The sequence below is a fragment of the Onychostruthus taczanowskii genome, unplaced genomic scaffold (genome assembly GCF_017590055.1).
Source record: "Onychostruthus taczanowskii isolate IOZ18803 unplaced genomic scaffold, ASM1759005v1 scaffold1, whole genome shotgun sequence".
Taxonomy (NCBI): domain Eukaryota; kingdom Metazoa; phylum Chordata; class Aves; order Passeriformes; family Passeridae; genus Onychostruthus; species Onychostruthus taczanowskii.
The window spans coordinates 332986-360077 of record NW_024496525.1 but is presented as its reverse complement, the minus strand read 5'-3'; the positions used below and the strand labels follow the sequence as shown (position 1 = coordinate 360077).

General features: G+C 40.0%; 1 protein-coding gene across 1 annotated transcript in view; it reads right to left on the bottom strand.

Moving 5' to 3' along the window:
- The window catches only part of HSD17B12 (hydroxysteroid 17-beta dehydrogenase 12), an 80705-nt gene that overhangs the window by 30984 nt on the left and 22629 nt on the right, over positions 1-27092 (bottom strand). The window contains 3 exon segments of the mRNA XM_041398387.1: positions 1937-2047; positions 15615-15690; positions 20137-20183. Of these exon segments, the coding sequence (XP_041254321.1) occupies positions 1937-2047; positions 15615-15690; positions 20137-20183 (234 nt within the window).

Here is a 27092-nt window from a genome sequence, read left to right as displayed (position 1 = left end):
TTTAGTGCCCAGTTTGTGCAAGGCTATAAAAAGTCAGATTTTCATTATTTTGTAAATCACTGTAACCTAATCACAGCCTAAGAAATAATAAAAACCCTTCCAGTGTGGATATGTACCTAGCACAGTAAAAGGTTTGCTGGTATTTTGAGACATTTAAACCATCTACCATTCTGCAGCAATTGCTACGTGACAGGCAGCTTGCAAGCCTTACACTCCCTGAGTGGATTTTGACAGGAGATTAGAATGTACATTAATTTTACTCTTCAAAGTTTCTTTGGAACTTATTTTCTTCAGAAACAAGAAACATGGCATTCACAGCTGTGTCACAACTACTCTTTACACAAAATACATCCTTGGCAGTTGAAGTTACTTCAATAGCTTTGAATTTTTATAGCAATTAAATGCTGGATGCCATGAGTTGTATGTACTCAAGTCTGTTAAAAGTAGTAGGGAGCATTCTGGGGTTTATCCTTTAATGTTATTTTTTAATTGCATTTTTATACACACTATTTGCTTAAGCATTCTTTTCAAACATTGTACAAGATTCATCTATTAACAACAAAGTTCATACAGTATATTATCACGTATATAACAAATTTGTTTTGAAATATGCCTAAAATACCTCACAGTTAAAGCTCCAATTACTGCACTCCAGATTGGTAACATGAGTTTTGTAGTGAAGAGTGCTTTATCAGATGACAGGCACTAGTAGACGTCTGAGCCACATTTTTTTCATGTGTTTAACTATCACAGGTTCTCATCCCTATATTGACTAACCACAGAAATACAGGATATGCACAGACATATGTGTTTCCAAGGTGAAAAAAAAACCCAAAACAACCAGGAAACCAATAAGCAATTGCCTTTACCCCACTGTTCAAAAAAGATTCAGGTAAACTGCTGGCATGTTGAAACTCAGCTTGTGATAAAACACCTATATGAAATCACCTCAGTTCTACATTTGACAAAGTAACTGGAAGGATCACCTTGTCTTTTCAAGGACTCCCATACCACCTACACCCCTGTGATGTAGCAAACCATACTCACACATACTGTGCTCCTATCAGCAAAAGAAACACAGCTTATCAACATGGCCAGAAAAGGCTTAAGACTTGGGAAGCAGGAGACAGTTACTTGATGTTCTATTGTAATGACTGAATTTCAACAGCTCTGTAATTAAAAGTTCATGGTTCTCCCACAGGGCTGTATTCCTAAATTGAATATCTCCTAAGCTAAGTATGTGAAGCTTGTTTAGGATCGAAGATGGCATTAGGTCATGGAATCATAGAATAGTTTCGGTTGAAAGGGACATCTAAAGGTCATTTAGTCCAAACCCCGTGACATCTCCAGCCAGGTCAGGTTGCTCAGAGTCCCATCCAACCTGGCCTTGAATCTTCTCAGGGATAAGGCATCCTCTACCTCTCTGGGCAAACTGCTCCAATGTTTCAATATCTTTTCTTCTTTATACCTAATCTAAACCTACACTCTTTTAAAGCCATTGCTCCTAGCAACATGCCTATTTCAAAAGCCCTGTTAACAAGTGTCCCCATCTTTCTTACAAGCCTCCTTAAGTACTGAACGACCACAACAAGGTCTCCCTGGAGAGAGACCTTCTCCAGGCTCAACAACCCCAAGTGTTCAGCTCACGGTGTGTGCAGTCATGAGATGCAGTCAAAGGCCTCTAACAGAACAACACACTGAACACATTCAATAAACATCATAAGTTCCTAGAAAGTAGGCACACATGCAAGCACTGTCTCATGTAGTGTATCAATAGCAAGCTAGAAAACATCACAAGCATGCAGCAACACAGCCCTAGTCAGACAAATAATCACTTTTGTGAACTGGTTTCAATAAACTTCAGTATGGGAAGAAGTTATTAGGCACGTCAAGAAAAAACACTACAATGAAAGATTTAGAAAGATCAGATACAAACCTAAAACACCAATCTCCAGGCCTTCCAATCCTGCTTTGATTCCATTGTAAATGTCTTCTCTCTCTCCAAAGTCTGCCACAATTACTTTTGTTTCCACTTTGTACTTCTCCTCTAGAATAAAACAGTTTTGAGAAGTTTAAGTTTGAAATAGTTTACCATTCAGATATTCAGACCATATCAGTTATTAGGTTTCACAAAACATTTGAAGTAGCTAGCATTACACAGGAACATTTCCACCTCTGCAAGAAGAATCCTTGAATTTTTAATATTACCTGCACAGAAGTTCATGTGATTAAGCTACTTCTGATGAGAACAAATTCTCAAATGATTCTGCACATTTTATTTGTAGGGGACAAGAAAGGTGGCAAGACAGCAAATTATACACTTTTGCAAAGAACAGCAAAAACGGAGAAATCTAGAAGCACATGTGCACAACAGTGCTCACATACAGCTTGACAAGAACATTTTTTTTCAACTAAAGCCAAATGGCAAATTAATTGCTTCAGACCAAGCAAAACAATTCTGTATTGCCCTCCATTTCCATTCTTACTTCTGGTCCCATAAAACTTTTTGAATCTTTAGTTTTTTGAATGTGTACCAAAAAGGGAATGTGTGGGTGAACAAGAACAGAACTTCAAATTTGATCATTCCAAAGCCCTTCTGATGTGCTGTCATCTCCAGCCGTACTAGTACAGAAAAAATACATGTAGGCAACTACATTTTGAAAAACAAGAAGGAACGTAGTAAAAATACTTCATATAAAAAGCAACTCTGCTTTCATCAAGCTCAATTATATTGAATTAAAAGCAGTACAATGTCCTCTCAGACTTCAAAAGAACAGAACAGTAGCTTAACATCTCAGCATCTCTGCTCTGCTGCACCTGACTCCCACCCTAGCACTCCTTAAGGGACCAGTATACAGCTCGAGAAGGATTTTGCAGCACTTTGCCCCCAGAGCCATTCATAAAAACCAGTGCCATGTTAAAGGAAAAGAATCATTCACAAAAAAGATTAGAAGCAGCCAGATTCCCATGATGCTCCTTCCCATTCAAGGGAAAGCCGTGACTCCCATGATCCTGCCATCCATTCATGCAGAATCATGAATCTACTGAACTCACTGGTTTGCTTGCTGCCTCCCCTCCCCCCCCCCCAATATCCCTAATGGCAGATGAAATTATTTCTGCTCCTTTTCCCATCCTCAACCTCTTCATCTCTCCTGAACAGCTGCATTGTTTAAAAATCCCCTGAGAGATGTTGCTATGTCAAATGACGACGTAAATAGCATTAAGCCCCTACTGCAGCAGCAGTCTTGTGATCGCGTCAGAAGAAAATCAAGTTCAGCACTGGAGGGGGGGCACAGAAATAGTCTATTTTTGAACACAGCTGTTCTAATGTTTAGCACACACGTTTGTTTTTTCACAGGACACAGAATTAAGGGCAACATTAGAGGCTCATCTCATATGTGCAAATGGACTGGATGGGCAAAGCCCAAGTCACACACTTTACACATGTGCCATTTTTAACTGTTTCGTGGGATCTGCAGCTGTTGTCACTGCCACTCAGATGCTTTGTGAAATGCAAGCTGATTAAAGGACCCAAACACCATTATCACAAACTTGCTGAATTGGTGATGTCCTTTTTATACGAAATACTCTTCATTAGGATTGTTACCAATCCGTCTTCAAAGCTTCCTGAAATCACTACAGAGATACTGAGAGGACAAGGTAAAGACAAATCTGAATACTATAAATGGAAATAATACTATAAATTATATACATATTACTATACAGAACACTATAAATAGACAACAAAAATAAAAAGTGTTCACACTACTATTTATATAAGGCCCTTCTTTGAGCCTTTAGAAAATTAGCAAAGAGCCATTACACTTATGGTAGTTAAGCAATACACCTATACAAAGCTGCAGCACCCTTTGTGGGCAGAGTGCACAGTACACCATATAAAAACACGAGAAGTAGAAGCCTGCCCACTACTGTAGCCAGAGGACAAGGTGTTTGTGCAGTTGCTCGTGCAAACATGCAAGACTGTCTTGCCCCAGCAGATACCACCAGCTGACCAAACCCTCCCTCCCCATTTCACAACAGCTTTCAGGTATCCTGTAACCCTGTGCTCTGTCCCAGAACCTGCAATAGGTGGGAGGATCCCCTGCCTCAGAGAAAACACTACGAGATACACCTGAAAAAGCAAATGACAATGCAAATAGCATTAAGTCACTTCCATGTAAACTTGATCTAGTAGTCAGAGCATGAGGTGCAGAGAAGAGCAGGTGTACTCTGCTCTGCATGAAAAAAATGGAAAAGGGAATTTCCTTGATCTTAAGGATTAAGTTGTTCTCAAACAGATGGGCTACAAGACAGAGTAGAGCACATTCCTATTTTATCTGCCAAAAAGACACTGAGATGTAGAGTAACAGAGAAAGAAGCAAATAGGCTATGTGCTTATCCAGGGTATCTAGGATATCAGGTATCTGGGCTACTGCTGTCCAAGAGAAAATCTGAAACTCCTTAATGGAGCTTTCAGCTTGAGGACCAGGAGATACTTGAGAGCCACAGGGAGTGAAAGGAGGGTATAAGCCAGTTTTTGCAGCCACAGCTAGAGGACCTGAAAGAGCTATTACCTGCCAGCATGTCCAACATTCCTGATGATGATTTTGAAAAGTGGTTTGTCTTCGGTATTTCAAATACTCCTTAGCAGGAGACTAAATACTACAGCACCATTTTGTCAACAGTTGTGCAGCAGTCAGTCATCACCTACCCACAGGTTGGGAAAGACAATTCAGCAGATCTTCACAATTCTCAGTTCTGACACACTAGTGTCCTAATCATCTAATTTACTAAAAAACTCAGGTGAGACCAGTATTGACCCTACAAATAAGTTTTAACCTAAACATGTATGTGTCCAGCTAATTTACAGGGCCCGTATTACCTTAGCCAAGACATCTGATAACTTAGCAACATACCAGCTGTGCTCAACAATATCCTGGTAAACCAAGAAAAGGAGACGTGATCCTCTGCAATCACAGCATCATTTGAGAAGTAAGTTGTTGACCATGAACAAATTTTCACAGCTATGGAAAGGCTGAATGAACCAACTGTCCCAACAGTGATAGAGCAGGCTGGTAGAAACACTGTACAAGACAAAAAGATGAAGTAAACTTTTGCAGAAGATACTGGGATGTATTCTTCCCAAGATCCAGAGAGCAACCCAAGAACAGAGACTCCAGAGGCAGAGGCACAGCACAGCCCAATACAGTGGTCATGCAAACATAATCAGTACACAAGATACACACTGAAAGGGGAACACATGATAACTGAAAAAGTGCCTAGTTTTGTACTGGTAAAAGAACTACTGACTTGCTGAGGCATGTTCCCACTGTGCACACAATACAGGATGAGACAGTTTGGAAACAAATACACTAACTACACACCATCAAAAGTACAAGCACTTTCACATACAAGCCCTTGGAGGACACACTACCTTCTGTATCCTCAGAAGAGGACTCAAACAGTGTCTGAAACCTTGGCTAATGTGTTACTTATAAAAAAAGAAATAAGAATTAAAAACCTTACAACAATCCTGAGGAACAGCCAAGAGGACAACACTTGCCTGATTTCTCATTTAAGATCATCAGTTACAACATCAGTAGGTGAAGCAAAAGCTTAATTAATTCTAAAGGCCAGATATATCTGACTTACAGGAAACTTATCCAGTCTTGCCATGCAAGGAAAATGCTAATCTTAACTATCAGGCAAAGCAGGGCACACCTTGTGTAGTAAAAAGATTCACTTGCAAAATAACACCACATTACCTAGAACACCAGGAAAAAAAAGGATCACACTGTAATTAAAAAAAAATAAAGCAGAAAGCACTGTAGAAACTACAGTGAGCTACATCCTAAATAATAACAAAGAACTGGTTAGGAGGCAAGCATTTTCAATTTTTTTTTAAATTTTTTAAAATAATTTTAAGCTTGCAAATAATTTAAATCAGCAGCCCTCCTGAAATCTTGGCTCTTGGCTAAGAAAATGCTAAGGAAGTTTTCAGACACAGATAAACTGGGCTTGAAAGAAGGTTCTCCAAGAGGAGCAAGCCTGTGTACTTCGATGCAACAGCAAAGAGACACCTGTTTGGTGGTCAGGAGAAGCAGCTCAGTTTACCCAAGTGAAGCAGTGTCAGGGTGTCTGTCATACAAGGTCTTGCTGGGATGCAGGAAAACTACAAGATCTTCATCCCAAATACAATAACACTAGTTCTTGAACCACCTGTTTCAAAGCAGTTTGCTGGAACAGCTTGAATTTGCACCAAGAACACTGAGACAAATCCAGTCAACTTGCAACAGAGAGGTTCAAGACAGAAGGCCCACACTGTAAACAAGTAATGGGGATGGTTCTTCCAAGATCAGGGAAAGGACATTGAAAACTCTTGCTAGAACTGAAGCATCTCACCATTTTACATTCAAAGCCATGTACAAATATCGCCATCACAGTGATACAGTATAACACAACTTGCTTGCAGAAACATAAGAAGTCTGACTTGGTTTTTCGCTTCAGGATGGTCAGAGATTCTAAGCAGCAGAAAAATAGCCCTCCATTTTTCATCATACAGGAGAGGACAAATTTGTTTAGGTAAGGAGGATCAACTACATCCACAAATAAAGATGCCATCTTTCCAGTATCACTGCAGTGGTAAAACTCATCCTAATCCAGCACCCAGCCTCCAGAAACAGAGTTTGTAGCCTTTTCAATACAGGATAGGAAGCTGAGAGATGAAAGCAAAACATTAAAACCTCCTGCTTTTTACTACTCTATCTATGAGGGACAGAGATGTGAAGAATTTAAGACTATGGAGTGACTGCTGAGAGCTCTACAAAGTATTTGGTTGTTTTAAGGGAGAGCCATTCATTTTGGGAATGTATCCAGTCTGGGACTTTCAGAGTCCACAGAAGCAACTCACAGTGTCATGGATGGATGGAATCTGTTTTCCAGAAGTACCAAGTACTTCCAGACTGGTGGCAGCAGACTGTTATTACACAGTGATATATTCACCATGTATAAGCATGTTAAAATCAGCTGGGTATAACAAGAGCTAGTTTTTTCTGAACATTTTGAAGGGTGTGAAACTCTGAAGCCAAAAACCGATATCCTAAGAAATCGCTAAAAGGAAGCTCTGTTGCCCCTGTTGCAAAGGAAGGCTATGCTGTTCCTGCATAGCTTAAGATGCCTACAATTTAACATTACTTGCTATGTTTCCATAATTTTTAAAGCATGTGCATATGAACACTTGGTCAAGCTCCTTGGAATAGGTTCCAGCTCCTTTCATTCAAGTACACATGCAGGACTTCCAGGGAATTCCTTACATACTGCAATAGTTGCACATGTCATCTCATAGAAACAGCTTCCTTAAAAAGAGAGAATATTTTAAAAAATCTAATCACATAGAACTGTGGAGCAGGGAAAACAATGACAGACCTTAATTTAAATGTTCTGTTAAGTTTCAATATAAGCAGACATATAAAAGTCAGTTCCTCACTTCTCAGCTTTCATAGATGACTTCAGCTCTCCAAGCCACTGTCCAAAAACCATTGAGCCATTTGCATACCTAAGTTTTTAATGTGTGTATACAGTAGTACAAAACAGAGGGAAAACACTTTATTAATAATTGCCTCCATTTGCTCTCCTCTGACTTCCATTACATCAAAATACATTACAATTTCTAAAACACACTAACCAAGTCAGAAACACATTCTGAGCAACACAGGATCAATCAATAAGGCCATTCACCCAAATATTATGCTCAGCATTGCAAGCTTTTCTAAATCAAGCTTGTTCTAATTACCAAGCTAACTAAAAACACAGAATCAAGCAGCCTGTGACAAACAGCTGCAGAGGCTGGCAGCCAGGGGGGCTGCACACTCGAGTCCTGGCAGTGCTGAGCGATGCAGGCAGCCAGGCGAGCGGAGCGCGGCGCTCCCCACGCAGCCCTCGCCAGGCACGGGGGGCTCCCGGGCTCCGCACGTGCGGCCGCCCTCGTGCCGTGCCACGCTGGGCTGTGCCGTCAGGAGCGGTGATTCCCAGAATAGCTCTCTGCACCGCAACCCCAAAATATCCTCCCCGAAATATCCACCCCGGTGGAAGCTGCACAGGGAGTCGGTTAGGACACAATTCAGGGGGAAGCGCAACGTGAAGGGTGGGAAGGTTGCTATTGTGTAGTAGGCGGCATCTCAAACTCCCCTTCTGTCTCTCCTCTTTCCCCGACACTATTTTCAACCCCCTCACCACGATTTTTTTTTTTGTAATATTCATTGATGTATTTGTTGTTGCTGAGCATGAAGAGAGCTATTTTTAATTCACTTAATCATTTTAGGAAGGGCATATGGACTATTTCCCATACTTCCTGTAACATTTCCTTTGCCTTAATGCCATTATTATTGTCTGTGAGAATGTGTACACCTGATATGTGTATACATGTAAACATGAATTTTGCATCAGTTTCTGCAAAATTGAGTCTAAACTCTTCAGCCATATACTTACTAGAACAATAATTATTTAAAAAAACCCAACACTTTTTCAGATTTAGGCTCAACAGAATGAATTTCAGAAAGACCAGGAAAAATACATTGTAAGAAGAATTTAATGTCACTCATAGAGACTGAAAGGTGTCGTACCATGGATTAACAAAAAAAATTGTGCCCTTACTCTCAAGTCCATTTCAAGACATTTAAGTCAATCACTCTACTTGAATTAAAGCAAATTTTAAAAGGGAAACAAGTTTGTAGGCTAATGCAGCATCATCTTGTATATTATCATCTACCTCCAATTCAACATCCACAGTAAAATGTTTGCTGTATCCCAAAGTCAGGCACTTAAAAGCACAAGTTTCCAGGGTTCTCCAAAGTATTACTTGTAAGGAAAAATCCATTGTTAATTAGTCCCCATCTACTATTCAAAGAAACAGAGTACCCACTCAGCACTGCAAGTGTGGCACTTTCCTAAGGAGTTACAGCAGGCCTACTTTTATCCAGTAGCTACACAAATTTGAAAACTGTTTATTTCTCATATTCAAGGATATTTTTTTTTTAAGAATTTGTTGTGCAGAACAAATCAACTGAGTTTCCTGTCTCTGTGAAGAGCTACTAACTAGCATTTTTTTCCTCACCACAACATATTCCTGAAAAAACATAGAAGTGATTATCACCATTTGCTCAGTAGAGAAGTCTATCAGGGATTTTTACAGCTTTGACAGATAAAAAGGACTTGATGTAATGGAACTTAACCTGCTAAAAAAGTGACATAAGACTAAAATACACATTCATAGAATGAAGTTGCAGAAGGAAGACAGTACTGTTTGCACCACACAGTCCTTTCTTGTGCCAGAGAGAGACTATTCCCTGCAGAGACACTTAAAAGGCCTAATTTTAATTCTCTTGCTAATAGGGCTTCCACCAGTTGGCTTAAACTAGATTTTCAAAAAAGAATTTCACCCAATCCAATGTGAAAACAATCCAATACTTATCTTTTCATGTGATGTTCAGCTTATTTTACTTTGAAAATGATAAGCAATAGATTGCAGCTTACATGTTAACAAAAGGTGTTTAAAGGCCCAGAGGCTCTTGTTTTTGCATCCCTAAAGGCTTATGTTACAGACAGGTTGTTAGCAGAGACAGGCATTACGTTTCTGAGTATTACAGAAAATGCAGTGTATCCCTCCACACAACTACTGCCAGGCAGAGGCAGCAGTGACCCCAAACGTTTGCAGGGAAGACAATTCGTGCTTGTTCAAGTCTGGGTTTCAAAAGTACCAAGGAGGTTACCTGTCCATTGATCCAATTACCTAACATGTAAAGCTTTAAGACTCAAGAAACCATTAGGTTCCAGAGTTAGTCCTGATCCTACAGGCACAATATACAGAATATGTGAGGAGAGGAAGAGGTTACTTCTGCTGTGTTTATATTCAGACAAGGAAACCTGAAGTATCTAATTCACATTTAAATAACCTTCATACATTCCTTTCCCTGGACTTTCTAGGTTTACAAACTATTAGTAAGTACTGCATAGACACACACTGGCAGTGAGGTTCACAGCAAGCACCTTCTTTCTGGAAGAGGCACACCCAGTCCTGCCAGGTGTGAAAAAGCACCATCTACTAGAGCTTGCCAGCTCACCTACTGCTTTGTGGAACCTGGAACACTGACCAATAAACTTCCTGGCTTTCATCCTTAAAACCACCTGTGACATGTGGTCTGTTACTCCATATGCTGACAGATACAGAAAGGAAGTCCTTCTGCAAGGAGATCACTGCTCATCTGCAGAACATTTTACTTGTGGCTTGTCCTACTGGATTGCTACCTCAAAACTCTCCTAAGAGGTGAAGTAGTTCTAGGACTGCATCCCGTAGTTTGCAGGACATCTGTCAAGTGCTTCTAAGTATTCTGCTCAATTTCTTTAAATGAATCTAGATAAAATGTCACTGAGAAAATTCAAGAGAAGATGACAAAAAAGAGGCACTAAGGGGGAAAAAAATCCAGCCAAAACCACAGAAGAATTCTTCTTAAAGAAGAAAAAAATTCAAAATTAAAAATAAGCTCCCTTTCCAACGTCTCTATCTTTTACATCAGGGTCATCTATTTAATTTATTAGTAAAAGTTAATTCAGTTTGAATCCTCTGTCCACTCTCTACAGTGCCTGCCAACTGCTCCTTTAGTAAGTGGCTCACACAAGGCAAAACCAAGAGAACTTCCTTGACTTCATCCAAGGGAAACTTTGTTCAGAGATGAAATCCAAGAGCTCATTCGGAATCAAAGATCCTCACACTACAACTTCATGTGAAAGGTGACTTCAGTGCATCAAAACAAGTTTAAAATATTTGAAGCCATTTTGTCAAGTTCAAGAAATATATGGAGATTCCAAGTATGTCAACTTGAACTTGGCTCAGATGATAGAAGGCTGCAAACACATTCATTTACCTTAAAATAGATCACAAAAGGTCAGAATAACTGCCAGATTCACTTAGTCTTCAAGTTAAGCTCAGGCAAGTGAATCTTGTCATTTCTATGCAAAGAATGTCATTTCTGTGCAAAAGATGTCCCCTTCCTCTCAGAACTTGTCTGCATTTCATCCTCCTCTATTAAACACAAATATTCTTACTTGCCAACTCCAAAATGTGAGGAGGATTTACTGGGGTGCAGCAGGGAGGAAATCTGAGTGACAGGGCAGAGATGAAGGAGCCAAGTGCTCCAAGGGAGGTGCAGGTGAGCATCTGCAGGGGTCACACTTGTCATGGGGGCATGGCCCATTTGCTGCAGTGGGTACATGGTAAGGGAGGGGGCACAAGCACAGGGGTCAGCATCAGGCCTGCTTCAGGATGCTGCCCTCAACCTGGTAACCAAGAAAGCAGAAGAAAACTCTAAAACCCACCTGCCTAGGAAATGGGGAAGAAGCATTTCCAGGTGTGGCACCACATCCTGTTTTTGTACTCAAAAATCATGTCAGAGTAGTAAGCACACAAAAGATCCTGAGTATAAGCATGACAGTTATCAGTTTATGATACCCAAAATCTTAGGGTTAGAGAGTAGTTCAAGATTAAACTACCATGACCACACAACTTAGATACACTACACACTGGGCTGAGGAAATATATTGGAATGAAATAGCTACATAAATTTTAATTTCAAAAAATCTTTATTTCCTTATATAAAAAACTTGTCTTTTCTTATAGACATATAGCAGAATCCAAGTTTTGGATATTGATTTGGATAGGTCCAAAACAGTATGAAAAGCTTATAATGTATACCAATTACATGTTAATTTTTGAGAATACATTGGAAAAACAATTGATTTCTCTCAATTCAATCAATTTAAATGGAGCCAATTTTATCACCTGGGTGTATGTAACACTAAACCACCAACTTTAAAGTAGTAAATAGGAATTTCCTTTCATTATACAATAACTGATGACAAAATCTGCCACGTTGCTTTTATATGCACTCACCTACAAGTAAGCAGCTACTCAGACTTGTAAGTAGAAACACCAGCAAGCATTAAGTTTTTTCCTGGCTCTTGCAGCTCATGCTCACTCCATGAGTTGTCCTGTGAAGGTACCAGCTAACAATGGACACCAATACCAAATTCTTTTGACAATTTCCCTATAGACAAACTGAAGTTTTTTCCTTGCTTATCTGGTCTGCACTACATTCTTCATATTGCAGCCCCTAGGTAATGAGTTTCTACAGCAAAGCAGTTCTCAATTCCTGTCAGAACAAATGGATCCAGTGCAGTAACTGAAGCTTTTCTGCCTACAAATCCACAGTTCGAAAACCAACTGCTAGCACAGAGCACCTGAGATGTCTTGGACCATGCTCATTATTAAATACAGCAAATCAGGGAATAGACTCATTACGTGCCACTCAAACAACTGTCTCCATTCACAGGGAAACTTTCTTCCTGATCCTCCCTGAACGTTTGGAAGTGTTTAACAATGCAATGCAACAGGCACTTCAGAAAAGTGGTGGAACAGTGAAGCACCATGAACTAAACTAGACAAGCCTTTTTTACAGTGACCTTAATAGTCTGTGCTTGTGCATGACAACTTGATTAAAAGATCAAATATACTTCCATAAAACTTATGTAATTCCTCATTAAGGTTGTTCATGACGACTGAAGAGGAAATTCTGAATTTTTTCTTCAGTCAGGGGCTGATACTCTATTTCTTAGGGAACAAAACAGAATTTATCTTTTATGGCAAATCCTACAACACTTAAGTACTCTGAAAAAAAAAAGAGCTTGAAAACATGCTTGAAAACACAGTGAAAAGTCTTATAAAGTCTTCAACGACTTGTAATTAACCCACTAATTTTTGTTGTGCAAACTGAGCTGCACATTGAGAACATCTGGTATTCCTGTAACATCAGTTCAGCCACTTTAATGTGCAGACGCACATAAAATCAGCTCCAGGTCAGCTGGCATTTTACATGCAGAAAGACATATGAGTATTTCCCTCATGATGGTGGTTATACAACTTGTATTTTGTAAATAGATGTCACTCCTATTAGAAGCCTACTCTACGAGCAGATGAGTCTTCTGAAATAGAATGAACACACCTGAGCCTCAAAACCCCTGTCATTATTTATGGCAGTGTATCTATCCATTCAATAGGATAAGCATGAGACTGATTAATGAAAAGGAGGAGGAAACTGAAAACATACACAGGATCACACAATTCAAAGAACTGGAATTAGTTAAACAGCCATTCTTCCTTAAAGTGATTAAGAGTCATTACTCAAGAGGAGCAAGCTCCGTGTCAATCTGAAGAACAATGGACCACCATAAAGAAGTTTCAAGTTACCTTAGAAGCCTACAAGGGAACCATTTAAGTAATTACAGACTTAGCATTAAAAAAGTCAGCCACCTTATATATGACAACATCTGAGCAGACTGCAGAAACCACATGAGACTGAATACAAGACAATTCTGTCCAGCTAAAACCTAGCAGGATCTGAAAGTGCAACTCAGGCTTGCTTGATCATGCAGACTATCCTAATCCTTCAGTATATGCCACGATGAACAAAGTATACTTTTCAGTAGCTCAGGGTTGTCAAAAGTAGTGTTCTGAAAACCCAGCGTGAGTCATCTCATTTCAGAATGGTTTAGGAAAGAAAGCAGAAAAATGTTTGGGTGAGGCCTAACAGTAATTATGTATTACAGGCTGCTTCACATAGGAAAATGTACCTATTTTTTTAATCTGAGAACCTCCCCCAGCAGCCACCATGTAAGTGCTGAAGCTCAAAGCAGTAGATTTACCTATCTTGTCAGCATCATGCTTAATTCCCAGGGAGAAAGAGATACCCAAACTGTTACAGAAAGGGTTATGACCACTTTCAAGAAGCTTGTCGCTTGATGCATAGGTGTTTGATTCCAGAACAAGATTATTTGTAGAAATTTCTTTCAGTTATAGTTTGACTTAGCAAAACAACTTTATGTAACGTTGCTGGGAACGTGACTGCACATGCCCACACAAATGCAGCAAACTATCATCTAGCTACTGCAGTGAACTACCAAAAAACACCACCTTGTTGTAGCTTCTTTAGGTACTGGCAGCAAGTATCAGCAGTGATTCAGGTTACCCAGGCAGTGACACCTATTCTGCTACATTTACACTGTCACTGGATTGATCAGTGTCACAGTTAGTTCCAGACACTGCAGTGACAGTCTTAAATGAAGGATACTAATGAACAATGCCAATTTCTTCCAAATCAGTGGAAGATAGAACTTGATGACAACTTTGTTCTAAGAAGGAATGCTCTCTACAACTTAAACATACACATAAGAAAGAATCATTTTCTGTCTAGAAAACAGTTTGATATGTCATCTTACATTGGACACTAAAACCAGAAATAGTGACTTTTACAGATCTAGTACAAGAGCTACTGTTTAGCAAGTTGGAGTTTTTCAGTCATTCTTACTTTGACTCAGCATCCCTTACCACTTCGTACAGGACAGTGTGTTGACTCTTGACTTAGGGGATTACACTTTATAGTAAAACAGCGCCACTAACAAATTCACAGAAATTTTTAGTAAACTTAAGCCAAAATTATACATTTATGACCTTGGAAAGAGAGCAGTTCTTACCATTATCTGCATTACATACACAAACCATTTCAGAAGGCCTAAGCAAGACAAGGGAGGGTAGCACAGAAGCATCATCTTAAAGGTGTCTTTGCCCAACATCATTATGCAGAGAAACCTGCTTTATAGTACACAACTTCTACTCCTGTTTCTCAAAACCTTTTCACATGGTTACATTTCTCACTTTATCTTGACACACACTGCACAAACTAATAACCTTGCATGAAATATGCCTTAATAAAAGAAATATAGATTAGAAGAGGAATTCTTGTGGGTTAGATTATACTTTGCTCTGATTGGAAAATCATTTGTCAGCATGAGGCTTGAAGCTTTTTCCTAACTGATCCTGTAGAAATACCCATTTGTGATTGAAACACTGAAGTTGCTCCCTTATTTTTCCATTACAGCCATTTACTACACACTTACTGAAGAAACAGTCCCTCATACAGGTTCTTAAACACTTTAACTCATTCCATATATTCTTATGACTATGAACACTCATCACCTCAAAAGAGCTTACAGGTCTCTAATCTGATCTTTGAGTAGTTTATTGAAACAAAACAAAAAAGAGAGAGATGGGGCGAGCTACCCACAATAACACTTTCAACAACTTCTAGTTGCAAAGACACCACCCTTATGGCTGGAGCCCATGAAATCAAACTTACTTCAAACAGAGGAAATATTCAGATGGAGAAATGACTGCATGTTTCTTGCCTTATTATGATTTTTAGACAACTACTACTATGTGAATCGGTGGTATTTCAGTCTGGCCTGGTAAGCTATTCTTCTGGAAGACTAACCGTTTTAGGAATACGTATTCCAGAATTCAGCCCTATTGTTCTCAGAAGTTAAATATGAACAGCTGTAAAATTGAACTGCAAGGCCTTTACCACTTATATCTGTAACATTTGCACTGTGCATAAGAGCAAACTCTTTTTACAATCAGAGCTGTATATATTAGCATGTATGAAATTCATGTGCAATTGCATTTATTTATAAGCATGCCAGTGAAGTTTTGGGAAGAAGTTTTAACTCACTTATTTCAGTAGAAACCTGGTCCAGTTTTTCTTTCGACCTACTGATTAGAACCACCTTCAATCCACGTCTTGCTAACTGCAAGAAAACAATACAGGAGACATTAGAATAGTCATAAATCACTTCCAAGTTAGTATCCTAATCAAAGAAACTGCAAGATTCATCAAACATCACAATATATGACCAGCAAGTTTTAAAAAAATAAAATTTTAAATATAGATACAAAGGGGAAAACCAGGAAAAATACTTCCATGTTATTTCTTATTTAATTCCCTTCACACCAGGCTATCTTCTCAGTCATCTAATATAAGTGGATAGGCACATTTATAAAATGGAAAACAAACAGTGGATATTTTACAGAACTTTTACACTACCTCTGCAAGTCAGAGCAAAGACATTATTACCCATAATGAAATTTAACATACCAAGTTAAGATATCCATGGTCACTTGAACACCTGTGTTGCAACTCAATACTTCCTCCCTTTAATAAGGCTCCACTCTTACTTTGTACTACTCAGAGGTATCAAGGTTAATTTACTTCTGAAACTCTTCTAGGGAACCTATCTGAGGAAATTAAGACGGGGCCCTGGTCATCAAATCAGACCCACCACTGCAAGTTTAAAATGAGATCTAACAACTCAATTGAAAAGTGTCTGCAGAAAGACAGTTACATATCTGAATCACTCTAAAATGAAAATGATGTTTGTGACTACTATAAGTAGAAACAATACCTCTATGCACAGTTCACGGTGGCTCTGCCTTTCAGACACTTAAGACCTACACATAAAAAACATGTATGTTGTCATTGCTCCAATAAATCTCCTTCACTGCCTTTAGAAGCTGATGAGAATGGACTTGAATGGAATTTTGAAAAAAAACCCAACAAAAAAAAAAACTCACTAAACCAACAAACTCAAAAACACGCAGACCCAAAAACCTCAAAACAATATAGCACAGTACAGCAACAACCTGAAGTGGCTTAAAGACTCCTACTTTTCTAGCAGGAGTATGCAAAGCAGTAGTGATTCTGTCAGAGGTATGGCAGAGTTCATCAGTGAACTCTGTACTTCCACGTGTGATCTCTAAGCAGTAGAAATCTCATACTACATCTCATGAGCATAGAGTGAGGTGTGGCGACACCAAAGACACCATAGGAATCACTAGCAAACAGCTGCCCGTTCAGGCTTACAGGCAACTTAAGCCTTCTGCTGGAGGAGATGACGTGGTGTTACAAGAATTACTGTCTAAAAGGGATGAACACATCCAGCCAACCGCAGATAAGCACCTGGCTCACTGGAACACTCCACATGAAGCCCACAGTAGGCTTGGAAGGCACCAGGGAAAAGGGAATAGCACTCCCATTCCACAGGATCAAGGCAGTGAAGGCCTTAATTACCTAACCTGCTAGGACAATCTGACAGTAATCTACTCAGAATCCAAAATAACTGTTGTCCCATGAGGCAAAAAGCCCCAGAGATCTTCCTCATGGACGCAAAGCTCCAGACTCCTGACAAAAGAGTTTGCTCTCTTTCAGCAGTCATGACCCTTGGGCTCTCAGACTGCTTCAGTAGATACCTGGCCTTAATGGAAAAGTATTCTGTACTTGTCTCAAAAGCCAAGGAAGTAAAATGATGCCAATAGTATTTCCAGTCAGTGGAACTTCACATTTAGAGAATTTCCACCACAAGGGCAAGCTGGAGAGAAACCTCTGCTATGTTCACACTGAAGGGATGTACTCTGAGAAGTACATCTGAAATTGGAAACCCTTTTGCAAGTGGAGTTCTAAGTAAAAAGCACATAAAACAGCCAACAGAAGACCCTGTAACTAGGAACAAATATCACTAAGAGAAGTAATCAAACTTGAAAAAGATACAGCACTTGAGAGCAAGTTCCATTAAGGTCCTTTATGAGCACTCTGCCTTCAATGGTAAAGACCTAGTTGGTTGAAAGGAATCACAATCATCCAAAGAGAGGTAATAATCCCGGAGATCCCAGTTACTAATTACATTTCTATATAGGACTCAAGGAAGACCCACTTGCTTTGTAGATAATCTGTTATTATACTTGTCCCTTTGGGCAATATCCTTACCTGAAATGGCTGAATGACAAGACCTTAAAACTTAATGTAAAATCTCAGCCAGAGCAGCATATGTTGGGAAGCTACCCTTGTAGCCTAAGGATTGATGCAAGCAAGGGTCACCATTCTAATGGAGCTGATGAATGGAGGAGCTTAAGTTCCTTAAATGCCACGTTAGTGACTACCACATTTTCCACTTTGGTAGCAAAACACAGCTGCTGTATAAACCCTTTCTCTCCAGATGGAAAACAATGACATCAACAGCCAACCAAAGCAAGGTTAAAGCTCTGGTTAGAGCAGACATAGCAAGAGATTTTAAAAATGCTATACTAAACATGTGCATAGTAGAGTACTGCAGAGTATGCAAAGGGATCACAACCTCTAGTTTATCACCAGCAGACAAATATTGCTAAGGTTGAATTTATACTAATGATTTTCAAAAACAAACAAAAGATAATGATAGAGGGGCAACAAATGACCATATGAATGACTCCTGACCATATCCTCAAAACATGAAACCTTTAACAAAGGGCTGATCTAGCAATGATAAGGATATCAGTGCTGGGCAAAGATTAAAGGTCTTAATACTGCAAGAGTGAAATGTAAAAACAGTTCTTTGCTTGGAAAAGGAAAATAATCTACAGAGCAGAGTATAACCCAAGATTCCACACGCATTCATAAAGCTGTTCCATCACTTTCCAGTGAGACCATATCAAACTTTCAAAGAGGCAATTCTCAATAAACAGTTACAATTCTCAAAAATTCCTCCACGGAAGAGGAAGATGTCTACATGACTATGATCATAACCATCAAAGGCCCAAGCAGCCATATGCCAGCAGAATTTATAGTAGCCAGAAGGGAATTTTTAGTAGAAAAATCAAGCCTCTTCTGGCAGACTTCTGTAGATATCTCTAGAGTTAAAAGATTGAGATGTCTCTTCAGGTATCCCAAATTTCGCCCCACACCCACACTTTATCGAGTATTCTTCATCCATCTAAGCTGTCAAAGGATGGATTTGAGTTTTAGTCTAAATAAATGCTTAAGTAACAATAATAAATACAACTCATGAACAGTATGTTTTATTCTGTAGCCCAAGAATGAGTACCTGTGCCTTTTGGGGTGCTCTGTGCTTACAGCAACTACTGCAAGGCAGCTCTAATACACATGGTTTTCCAACAGTATCTCATACTCATAATGGCTTTCCTAATGGGGATTTGAATGCAGGAGTCAGCCAGCAGCAGACATTCATGCTCAAAAGAAGCCTAGTTCTTAGAGACATTACAGAACATAAAAGCAAGCTGTCGTTTTATTCACCCAGTACCTTAACATATAGATCCTGAAACTAACCTGCCATGATGTTCAGGGAGTGTCTCCCACACTAGAGGACTTTCTCCTGATAATGCTCTGCTGTGGGCACAGTGACCTCCTTCCACTTGCTCTAGACAGTTAAAATGAAGTGTTGCATCATTTGTGTCGGTGCCACGTAACTGGGGTACCTGGCATGTATGAGCTGCGAGCAATATGCCAGGATCAGGTGCCGCTGGCACCAGGCTGAATTCCTTTTGCAGCCAACTCCCCTTTCTTGAACTAGCACTATGAAGTACTACTTCCTGCAAAGCAGAAATTAATTTGGGGGCTAGGGGTGCAAGTAGCAGGGCAAGGCACATCAGGATGACAGGAAATCCAAAGGACAAGGACTACCCATGAAGAGGAATGCCTTTTTCCCTGGGGGCTTTGCAAAACAAAATCAAGGAAAAAGGAATCTCTCACAGCTGATCTCACACAAAATCATGCTGGTGTTTCAGACAACACAAAAATGAGCACAGACAACCTCACTCTGATACTAATGCTGAGTTTAAAGTTATTTTTGCTATAAATTGTTGTAGTCAGCACTATTTGTCATTATGTTCTCTGGGCTTATAGACTAAATTACCCTATACTAACAAGCACTTTCTGTTTTAAGCAATACATTCCAGTACATGAAATATATTTGGAGCCCACATATCCATCAAGAGCAAAAGTACAGTAAAAGAGGTAAAGGTAAAACCCAGCTTCAGACACTTCATGAACTAGAGGAAATAATTGGAACATACTGCTGGCAGCTGTAAATGCCATTTAATCAGTGCCTGGAAGTACCAAAAGGATTTACCAAGGGCTGAGAAAGTTAAAATTCTTTTAAAAACTAAGGAAGTTAAAAATAAAAACTGAAGGACAAGGCAAGATCTGAAAACATAGGTCACAAATAAAAGAAACTAACAATAAACTAACAAAAAGAGATACAACTTTTGGCTGGTTACCAGAGGAAGGCAAGGTAGGAGACCTCTTTCTCCGCAGATATCTATGTTAAGATAAGGTGAGGAAATATCACATGCAGCTTGACGGAGTTGAGACAGCTTGATATATTGCCAAGAATCAAGACAGACTTCCAAGTGGAAAGAATTCTTACCTCTTCTGCATAGGCTTTTCCAATCCCATCAGTAGCTCCTGTGACCACTGCAACAACAACAAAAAAGACAAATCTGCATTAGTTGCTTCACAGAAGTAACTGCAATGGGTGTGTTCATTTGTAGGCTATTAAAGTACTCATGCCAGACAAAAACATATCAAAGTCTCTGGAACAGCTGTACAACTTCTATGAAATCGCTTAAAAAACTCACACTAAAGCCTCTCCATAGGTAAGAAAGGAGACAAAGACATGGGATTAGGAGTCTAACGTGTTTGAAGAATCAGGTTCAGCATCCCTTCTAAAGCCTCTCTCCTAATACACTTCTTCAGAAACTTTGTGGACTAAGATTTCCAAGCCATTTAACTAAAAAAAAAAAAAAAAAAAAAAAAAAAAAAAAAAAAAAAAAGCTAGTTTATGACTATTAAACCAACTGTCAACTTAGTTTTACGTATATAGTAAAATAAAAGGTATCTCAAATCCTGTAAGCATGCAAGAAAACAGATTTTAGGACACAGGCAACAGCTCTCTGTTAGTGTTCCTCTAGCAGATTTCAGATTCTTATGACCATTGTGCTCACCAGCAGCTAGTATGAGCGACTGATCCAGGCATGAGTTGCCAGCTGGGCTTCTACAGCTTAAACTTTCTCACCTGTGGGTGACTGGATCTGTGTCAAGCTTCAAGTCTTTCTAGGATTCTTTTCCACAAGCTGAGAAGCTGTGAGTGACTCAACATGCCATTAGTTTGACAGATTATTCTAGGGCTCTTGCCACACTAGTAGCTGATCATCCCAGTAAATAGCAATTCCTCCATACAGAAACTGCTTTTCCAACTTCTTTTTGTGCAAGTAAATTCAGCATCACTTTTTTTTCCTCCATCAGCTTTTTCCTCTCACCAAACCCAACGCCTACACCTCAACATCCTTACTATTTTAGCTCTCCTGTCCAACCTCTCATTTACCTCTCTCTGTTCTCCCTCTCCAAGTAGCCACAGAACATCCTGGTCTGTTTGTGCTTTTATCAGATCAGAAGAGCTTGGTTTGTGCTTCCACTGCTTATCGCTGAATGTTAGCCGTGGCCAAATAACTGGACTTGTTTAATGTTTCAGAACAGTGAACTGGGAGTGTTGGTTTAACTCTCAGGTCAACTCTACCTGAATGAAAGTCAGAGCAGCCAGAGGTGTTGTCTGGCATTGGGATTCAGCAAGAGCTTCCCTTCAGAGCACTGGAAGAAGATGTGTTTGCAGATGATTTGATTAGTTACTACTTGCAGATCCCCTCTAACAGTTAACATGCAAACTGCAGCCAGAATATTTATCTGAGTAATAACAGCTAGGAAATGCTGTAACCCTTTCAGTCCCTGTGCCTGCTATCTGTAAATAAGTGGATGTAATAACAAAAGATGAAACTGCCAGCAAAGGTCCTATTTGAGTTTGAATGGTCCAGCAACAATTCAGTAGCAGGCTAGAAAGAAAGATCCAGTCATATCCCTGATTTAAGTGAAATTCACAGATGACCACAGATGAAGGTATATGCACACATGTTTATCCCCTCCCTGGTTTCAGGGTTTATTTCCAAGATGATGTAACTCCAGCACGATAAGGATATGCATACTGCACACAGGATGCTCCAGCTACTAAACAGAGCTCTGGCTGCTGCACTGTCAGTGCCAGGGAATTTTATTGAGAAAACCAAGTGTCCATCACACTGCTTTGCCACTTCCTATCCAGCCACTATTAGGGAAGTGTGAGTGACAGCTCTGGTACAGAAACAAAGCCATGTAATGAAAGGTGAAGCAAGGGTCCAAATGACCAATAAAAATCAGACTTTAGGGAAGAAATCAAGAATATTTTCCCAAGAGTCCATTTCCTGCAACCAAACTTGGACCAATATTGTTGCCAATTCAGCCAGACACGCTACAGTCCTGCAGGACAGCATGATCCCTTTAGTTCAATGACTAACAAGCTTCAGTTTCAGCCTTGCTGACGTGGGATTCACATTATGTATTATCACACAAGTCCTTGTTGCTTCAGCAAAACAATGAAGCAAACAGGAGTACAGTGAAAACAGCACCAGGACCCCTCCCTGTAAGGATCGTAACAGTAGCTGGGCAAGTTCTAAGCTGACCCAATGTGGAAAACATTCAACTTCAGTGACTTGGTGGAAGGGGTTGTTTCTTTCACCACAGATTAGTGAGGCACCTAAAGAAGAGCCATTCCATGTAACACTTCTTCTCCTTCCAACTCAGAATTTACAGACTTAATGGCTTTATTCCCAGATAACAAGCTCAGCATTTCAAAATACTGTTTTCTGACATAGCAAGTTATTCCACTTGCAGCAGCTGCAGCCAAAAATGCATGCTCCGCGAGGCAGGGACTCCAAAAAGCACCTGTAGCCCTTTAAAGGCTTAGTAAAGTACAAGTAGTTTCACTCAAGGATATTTACTCATTTATTGAATCCATTGCTTAGGTAAATGGTAATGGAATCAGCTGGAGCACGAGACATAAGCTGAAGATCAGGGATTTCTAACTGAAGTGTGAGTAACAGGATGGTTTTTTTTTTCCCTTTAGAAGTCCTAGTTCAAATTAAAATAACCTGTAGGCCAAAGGTTAAAGTACCCTCCAGAACAGAATGTGAGAAATTTAAATAAATCTGATGTACATAAAAATTACAAAATCCCATGAGAAAAAAGTAGTTCTTGAGCCATCACCTACAGAAACAGATTCCTGGTTAATATACATCCTTGTTTTGCTTCTGCTGCAGGAACAGGCCTCAGGATAAAGTATGCAGCTAGTTTTTCTTAGCAATAAGGGAACGCCTCACAACTCCTCACTGTGACCATCATTTAATTAATGGTTCCATGTGGAGAAGGATAACTATCTTCTGCTCCATGCTCCCACACCATCTTGAAGAACAACCAGTACACGGACTGCTTTCCAACATCTAACCTAAAACCCCTTTTTTTCAGGCCACACTTCTCTTCCTAAAGCCCTTTGAGAAAAGCCACCTGGCTCAGCTCCCTCCCATTCAAAGCAAATGGATTTCCCATCTACAGCTGCGCGGGTGGAGAGGCCGTGGGGGACAGCACCCACGGAATGTGATGGGAAACATGCACCAACACAGACCTGGCATGCTGCTGACCAGCAGCACCCAGTTCAGCCAGCTCTGGTTACTGCTCATTTACTGGATCCTAGTGAGCAGTTTGGACAGTCAGAAAGACTGCCCTGACAGGAATCTGCCAGAACAGAAAGCAAAACTTAGACCTTACATGGTAAAAGCAGGGAAAAGAGGTGGGGTAAAGGCAGCTGACAGGACCAACATCACAGAAGTCGAGACTCAGCCACCTTATCTTCCTCCACATTTTAGATGACCTAAAGCTTGTACATTAGAAAGTCACTTAAGATTTTCATATTGATTACATTAATCTCAAGCTTTCATACTGGAGAAAAATATTGTAGTTTCAACCACTCCAAAGCTGTGTCAGTTTAACTAAGTTTCTACTATCAACTTGAATGTGCCCAAACTAGTTTGACTCCAAGTGTGGATTAAGCTTTTGAATTCTGTTTCTTCCACAGACTGCCTTCCAACAAAAGTTACAAACTGACTGCAGTTGGCAGAGCTTAAAGAAGGCAAAGCAAGTAGGATAGAAATAAGTTATTGTCTATACAAGAAAGCTGAACCAGCACCTAAGTGTGACTATACACATTTACTCAGTAGTCAGACTAACTGTAGTAGCTTCCCACTTCAGCCATCTGCTGTCTCCAGGAGAGAAGCAAGAAGAGTGCCCAGGCAACTTGTGTGTGAGCCCACCAAGTAAACGTTTGCCTGAATGGAAGCTTGTATTGCAGCACTGGATAATTTCAGACAAAGAAGTCAACACCCATCTTTGCCTTTTCCCCTACAGCCCTAAAAGTCAGGGGACAAAAAATAAAGGAAGGGATCCAGTAACACAACATACTCTGCGAAGACCTCACTCTTAATAAATCAATATATGCACAGACATTGGGTTGGAGATGTTCTACCCCGAGAAGCCCCCACTGGCCAGTGTTCAGCAGCTTTGGATGTACAGTATTTCGCAAAACAATGAGGCCTCCCCTGGAACAGATTCCCATCTCAAGAACCTTTTTTGAAACTAGTATATGCATAACTAGAGAGCTGACATATACATAATCTTTTTAAGTTCCAAAAAAAGCCTGTCTAAAAATTCCTGTTCTGAGTCAAGAGTCCACGAAGTCTGGCCCTAGTGAGTCCAGCACACTGAAAGAAACATCTCTTAACTCTTCTAGGAAATGAGATTTTGGGCAAGACTGGCATAATCACTGTTGTAATTGGTGACAGATGTACGTATGCTATCATCCTCTAGTTCTGGCCTTCATTTCAGTTTTGCATCAATAGTCTTATATTCCAAACCCTACACTGTTTTGAAGTGGTAGACAAGAAGTTGGAAAGCTGATAAAACTAAAATCATTATTCATGCTAGCCACTAGGGTACACCACCTTAGTATAAATGACCCATGCTTTGGATGCAGTGATAGGGTGCAAAAAGAAACCACCAGTGTAGTATCAAGGTCTCCAAACAAAGAGAGCAGTATGGGCCATGGTCTGCTCACACTGCTGGAGGAGATTACACCATATGTAGGCTGTAGACAGTTCAATTACCATTGTATATATACAAGTCATCAGCACAAGATCACAAATCAGCAGTTAAATTTTCTATTACAGTATTATCCTTAATATGCCGTGTAATCATTTCCCTAAACCACCAAAATCTACACCTCAGAATAGTATAGCATCTTTGTCCTAATGGTTGTGCCAGAATTTTGCTTCCTATGTGGTTCTGGGGAGAGAAGAAAGAAAAAAGAAACTCACACCTTCCCCCACAGACTTTTCAATTCGCACTTGGAGTTTAACTACACAACTTTGACCTCTTATGGTGATCTCTTTAATTTAAGATACAGCTACACAAGCACCCACCACAGCCTCTATTACTAGAATAGTTATTGACAGACACAACTCACTAATTCTCTACATTTTAGTACTACTGAGTCAACTTACCTCCTAATGCTTCATAGCTTTTGTCACATGTACAACAGGTATGACGCAGCTCGTAAGCATTGGCAACATTTCCTGGCCAGTACCAAATTCAGGGCAACCCTTGACAAACAACGTTAGAAAACCTCACCAGTCAGTGAGATGTGTCATCTTGCACTAAAAAGGAACAGATTTCCTGTTATCAAAAAGCCATAGACCAAGCCTGTGGAACACATGCAACTAGACAGTGACTTTAGTCTAGAAGATTAAAATGACCAGAAGTACTTTAGAGGATAAAAATATAGACATGTCTCCAGAAGCCTTACATACAGGTAAATAAACAAATGTTTCCAATAGCACCTGCATCCTTCAGAAATCCCACAGCCCATGGCTAAATATGAGACAAAGTGCCACTGACAGTGTGAGGAACTCACATGTTTTTTCTGCTTATAAGAATTAACAGCCACTGTGTTACCAAATAAGAGGTCACCAAAAAACATCCACCACCTCCTAAGATGTATAACGGAGTTATATTCCTTGCTCATAAAAAAGGGACTGCCATTCCAGAGCCAGGCAAAAGCAGAACCCAGCAGTCATTGGCAGTCTGTTTTGGGACTGAACTGAGTATTCAAGGCCCAGGGAGAACATTTTCACTTGCTTCTCATGTAGCCAGGACATCTTAGAACAAAAGCAAAGAGTGGTGCAGTAAAGCATGAGGTAGGCATGTAGGAATCATCTAATCTCACGACGGGAGCAAGGACCAGTGTTGAAACAGGGAGAGGGAGCAACAGCAAGCATAGAAAATTCTACTGCAGTCCTGCAGAGCAATCATGCCAAAACAAGATTATAGATTCGTGACTCCCCAACTCAAGGTTAGACTACAGTGGAAAAAAAGCTTAAAGAGATCAAGCCTGCTTTCAGATACAAACACACGCTTTCCACAGCAAAATGAACTTTTAAGATGCCTAATGGAGATAAAGCACAGAATACCTTTATCCATATTGCCTCTAGCAAACAGCACCAGGCATACTCCTTGCAGTGCCTTGACTACCTGCACAATGAAGCTCGCAACTCTTAGGCATGTTCTCTACAGTCTCTTCAAACTACAAATTCATTTTGGTTCAGCCATTTTCCAGTTTTCATTCAGAAAAGCTTGATTTTTTAGGCAATCTTTCAGAGTACTGCAGATGCACTCATGCATGTCATAACCTAGGAGGGAGAACTCAGGCTACCAGCAATCTTATTCTCAAAAGACAGATGTGGGTCCAGCAATTTGGGAATACACCCCTCCTGTCAAAAACCTAAGCTAACTAACAGATTTCAAGGAGGGTAGCCTAGCTACATCTCCGATCCCCTGAGAAGTGTTCAAATTTGTTGTCAAAATGGTCACTGCAGAGCTAGTCTGTCTGCAACATCCTCCATTTGCACAAAAGAGCCATTTCTGTCCTGCAAGACTGAACACAGATACAAGTGAGGGTCTGTCACAGTGCAGTACCCAGCTGCAGCACACATCAACACAATCTAGGACCCTCTGCATATCGCTAAAGCAATACAGTTGAGAGAAACTTCACAGCACAGCTAACCTTAGCTGTGGGTTTAAAGTACAGCCCATAAATAACTGAAGACTCGAGATTCTTCTGCTACGAAACACAGAGGCTATATTAAGAATATGACAGCTCCTGGGGAAAACAAAAGCTGGCAAGGGGAGAAAAGACTATCCCTGCTTGGCATCAAGCAGTGCTTCATTTATTACAGATTTATATAAATCACTGGCATTTGACCAATACCAAGCTTCTAGATTATCTCCAGCCAACAAAAGTACTTTAGTCTGTGCTGGTTAAAAATATTCAACTTTTTGTCCTCAGCTTGCTAGGAACGGCTATTTTTAGTAAGACTCCAATCAACCTTATCAAAATCAAGCATCAAAAAT